Source organism: Olea europaea, chromosome 18, assembly GCF_002742605.1.
Source record: "Olea europaea var. sylvestris chromosome 18, O_europaea_v1, whole genome shotgun sequence".
Classification (NCBI taxonomy): Eukaryota; Viridiplantae; Streptophyta; class Magnoliopsida; order Lamiales; family Oleaceae; genus Olea; species Olea europaea.
Window position 1 is genome coordinate 20,929,732 of NC_036254.1, and position 4,671 is coordinate 20,934,402.

Below are 4,671 nucleotides of genomic sequence, written 5' to 3' on the forward strand. Positions count from 1 at the left end.
CGGGTTTTCCGTTTTCAGGTTTGGTGATACGAAATTTGGGTGGCCTTGGGAAACCCAATGGGTACTTTACAGGCAAGATTGGGCCTATTTCCATTGGGTTATTCAAATATTGGCCCATTTTCAATTCTAAACAGCGTTTATGAATTAATTGTTCCACTGGTCATTGAACTTATGTTCATGTCTTTGATTGATCATCGAAATTTAAAATGTCGAATTTTTGCTATTGAACTTTGGAAAATGTTAGTAGGTGCTCACTAACATAAATGTTAACCTTTGAAAAATGTCTAGTTTACGATGAGTAATGTATAATTTTTTTCAAAGTTAAGTGGTCAAAACTTGATATTTTAAACATCAATGAGCAATCGAAGATATGAACCTAAATGACCAAAACTCGTTATTTTAAATTTTAGTGATTAATCAAAGATATAGACCTAAGTTCAATAACAATTGGAACAATTAACTCATTTTTCCAAAGGATCGCAATGGACGTGTTCGGGGCAGCCATTCCTTGTCCCACTTAAGGAGGGCGGGACACGCCTGGATTCTGAATTGGGGCATTCATTTGCCCCGTTTATTATTCTGTTTAATATTTTTATTTTTACTTTGAAATTTAATTATTTGATTTGAATAATACTAGGCGAGGCGAGGTGAGGCGATCAACACCCACTTCACCACGAACTTGATATGGATTCTTGCTACGAACCAGCCTAATTTGACTCAGTGCAACACAAGTCTCGAATCAATCAAATTATCTTCGCCATTCCTAATTTTTACTCGAATCGTCCAACTTGAACTGATTAGCTCCAATTAAAAATCAGTTCAATTCTAGGTCTTAATCAAGAAGCAAGCAATCGCCTCTGGTTCGTAGTTCTAGTTACAGAATAAGCACTGATTTGTTTCTAGAAATTTTATCATAATCACTCATTTTAGTCGTAATTTATATAACCGATAATTTCATTTCTCAAAATCCCAATAGGAATCGATTCAGTCTGAAATAAATTTATTTGAATAAACAATTTTTTTATTTTTATTTTTATTATTATTTTTTTTTTGTTAACCTGTCCAAAGAGAGTAATTTTACATTTTTGTAATAAAATAAAAATGAAAATTCTTGACATTTTGCTTAAAATTTTATGACTTAGTTCTTAAACTTAGCCAAACATTTCTCCACATCCAGCTATTGAAAGGAAAATAACACACACACAGCCTATTTTGTAAATTAGACATATTTCCACACAGTCTCAAACATGTTGCATCTTGCGTCAAAAACAAAATCCAAGCTAATGCTAACCATCTAACAATATATCAAGACAGAACTTTATAAGTAAAAACTCATTGAATTCATTGCTTCGGGCTACCATCCTCCATTTCCTCGTCACTTAAGTCAAGATCAGCAAGCAATTCTTCGATTGGAATAGAAGGAAACTCCTCTCCATCTGTCTCAGATGCCATTTCTGAAGGCTGGTACTCTTTGTTCCGGTAGAGGGAAATATTGAACCTCAAGTCAGGGTTTTCCTCCAAGTCTCTTTTGAACTGTTCATACTCTGTGTTCATCCTCTCCTCTTGATCTCTACCCCTAGTAGAATTGTCGATCTCCATATTAAGAGATTTCAGTTTCCATGAACGAGGCTTATTACGCTTCCTTTGACGCTTCTCTTCATAGCTCTTTTTAATTAATATCACCTCTGGGAGAACGAGACCCTTGTACCTATCCAGTTCAATATCATTACTGTTCGCACCATATAGGTCATAACCAAGGGCATAATCACCAGGATTTAAGAGATGGCCAAGATGCGTCCTAACGTTGAATATGATATCATTCCTTCCAAAATCTGATACACGTGCTATTTGGGCATCAGCTACAACATACTTTGAGCCACCAACAATGACTTCAGAAGAAACAGTCTCAATGTCCAACACGATATATTCCACAAGCTGCCTACTTGAAAGTAGAGCCTTAAAAGGTACCCTCCAATACTGCTCAGCATTCAAGAAGCAGTGCCTAAGAGTAAATGGATCTAATAAAGCAATGCTGTTGGTAACTTTAGTGCAGATCACAAGGGGTCCAAGATTTCCCTGACTTGCAGCAACTTTAGGAGGAAGACATATCAAATCCTCACGACATACTGGACATATCTCAACCGAGAAAGTGTACTTGTAATTGAAATTGTTGCTCTTCGGATCATGTGACACAAGTTGCTTGTCATTTCGTTTCTTAATTGGAGCTACCTCGCCCACAAAGTCCACAAACTTCCCAGCATGACTTCGATTAACGAAAAAGAAATCAATTCCCTGGTCCATCTGCTTAATTCTTATTGCATTGCGAGCTTCATCGTGCTTAATAATAAGCTGCTCCAGATAGAAGAAAGTGCGCCTGTGAGAAACATGCTGCCGCAGTTGAACTGCAGCCACCCACTGATCAGGATTAGCCTGAACCCTTGTACAAGACTCGCACATTTGGTCTTGCACAACATATTCAACAGTGTAAGCTTGTTCAAGTACAGCCCCATTTAGAACCTCTTTCTGGACCCTCAGCTTAACTTTAATCCTCTTGGAGTGAGGCTCAGTCCAGATGAATTCTGCATGTACTAAATGGACTTTATTCAAGTTCTTCAACCTCTTTATGCAGAAGGTCAGCAGCTCCTTGGACTCGAGCTGCATTTTACTCCATGTCCTTGGCGGCTGCAAATAGCTCTCACATTCAGGGCAATGGATAATCACCACATGCTTCTGTAGACCTTCTGTTATGTCAACTTCAGAACGCAAGCACTTGGCGCACATATTTGCAGCATTTGGTTGCATCAAAATACCGCATTTGCAGCATAGGACACTGCCAATAGTTTGGGGCACTGTAAACATACCTGTTTCCTGTGCCATAGCTTCTAAATCTCTGATTGAGGTGCACGAGGAAAATTCAACTTAGAGATCAATACAGAAATAATAAAATCCCAAGATAGAATAAGACTACTTCATTTTCACACAAACAAGTAAAATCTTGACTGCTGTTATAAAATGAAAATTTTTGTGAAGCTTACCATTTTCATTTCAGTGAATTGGATAGGTTCTCAAGAGTGTTCCCCGATAATTGGGTCGTGTTTTAAATAGAAACCAAATTTCGCATCTAATGATTTTTTTCACATTTCAATGGAAAACTATCATTAGTTACTATCAACTAAATCTACAAACGAGCAGCAAATTACCAGCGAAAAATCTTATTCTCTTTTACCATGTCATGTTTCAACCAAAACAAAATTAATCGAGATCTCCAATCATTTTTTGCTAAAAAAAATGAATATGATCGCAGCTTATCAACTAACTTAATCTACAAGAAAATTATTTTCACAAAATTTATCATAAGCAGCAATAAATAAACTCAAAAAGCAAGAAAAAAAGAAACGTCTGACTATATCAGAATCAGCAGCATCTGAATCATCATCATGTAAAGAATATGATTTAAAAATTAACATGACACCCTAACAACGAATTAAGCGTTGATAGAAATAGTTGTGTAAAAAGGCCACATCAGATCTTTCTTTAACCAAACAGGATGAAAACCAAACAGCATCAAGCATAAAAACGAAAAAAGAAAAAATTATAAAAATAAGAGAAGAAATTTACTATAAAATTGACCAATGGTTCATCTCAAAGAAATTATAGAATCTATAGTCAATTAAATACATAATTATGTATAAATCACATAGAAATTAACTATAGAAAATAGCAAATGAAAATACGGATACCTGTGGATTTTGGTTATTGTTTCACGGCAGCGATAACCGCGGCGGCAGACGAAAAGTGGAAAATAGACGGCGGAGGGGCGGGTGATAAACAGGGGAACTAGGCTGATGGTTGTGATAGATAAATGTACGTGACGTGCCTCAGTTTCTTTTTTATTAAATTTATTATATAATTCTATAATGTAGAAGGATTGTTGTGCAGATTTTATTTCGTTTTTTATTTTGTCGGTTTAGGTTTTCTGATATTTATTTGGGTTAACTCTTTATGGGCATTGCTCAACTAATGGGATTTAAATTGCAGGGCCCAAGCCGTTTGAATTAATTTTGTTTTTGAGGGAAATTTGCAATTTCCATCCTCAAACCTTTGCAAATGTAACAAAAATATCCTCATTCTTTTTTCTTAACATAAATCAATCTTATCGATTGTGTAGTAAAACTCGTCATTTCCACCATGTTGGTCGTTGAATAAGCACCTTCAGTGACAACAAATTTCAAAAGAAAACGAATAAATTTAAGGAGTAAATATCTATTAATTGATGGTATTAATATGAATATAATAGTAAAAAAAAATGTAAATCGGTGAACATCTGTGGTGCTAAACGATGTTATGATAAATTTTTGTGTGTGTATAGTCATAATGTGTTAGCTAATGAAGTTTTGTCGGATATTGATTATTATTCTTGACTACTCAAGTTGCAATCTATGGATTAGAAATTAATTGCATAGGAACGTAATTCGCAATAAACTATTATATCATTGAAAACATTTACAATTTACACTTTGCCTCTGTTTGACAAATTTTTTTAAATTATAAATTAGTACAACTTTTACTTTTGATCATACATTTTGTGGAATTCATCAACTTTTAATTTCAAATGGGATTAGTCAAATATGGCCCGAAATAGGTTTTGGATTGAGAAACATCTATCCATTG

General features: G+C 35.0%; 1 protein-coding gene across 1 annotated transcript; it reads right to left on the reverse strand.

Moving 5' to 3' along the window:
- Positions 1 to 1,180: 1,180 nt before the first annotated feature.
- On the reverse strand, positions 1,181 to 3,934 carry LOC111367758 (60S ribosomal export protein NMD3). The gene is made up of 2 exons (XM_022988801.1): positions 3,741 to 3,934; positions 1,181 to 2,890 (listed from the first exon to the last, which is right to left on the reverse strand). The coding sequence occupies exon 2, from the start codon at positions 2,875 to 2,877 to the stop codon at positions 1,342 to 1,344; it is 1,536 nt and encodes a 511-aa protein (XP_022844569.1). The 5' UTR covers positions 2,878 to 2,890; positions 3,741 to 3,934; the 3' UTR covers positions 1,181 to 1,341.
- Between the last annotated feature and the right edge of the window lie 737 nt (positions 3,935 to 4,671).

Excerpts from the sequence above, each read along its gene's own strand:
- LOC111367758 (XM_022988801.1), bottom strand. The coding sequence starts at position 2,877 with ATGGCACAGGAAACAGGTATGTTTACAGTGCCCCAAACTATTGGCAGT.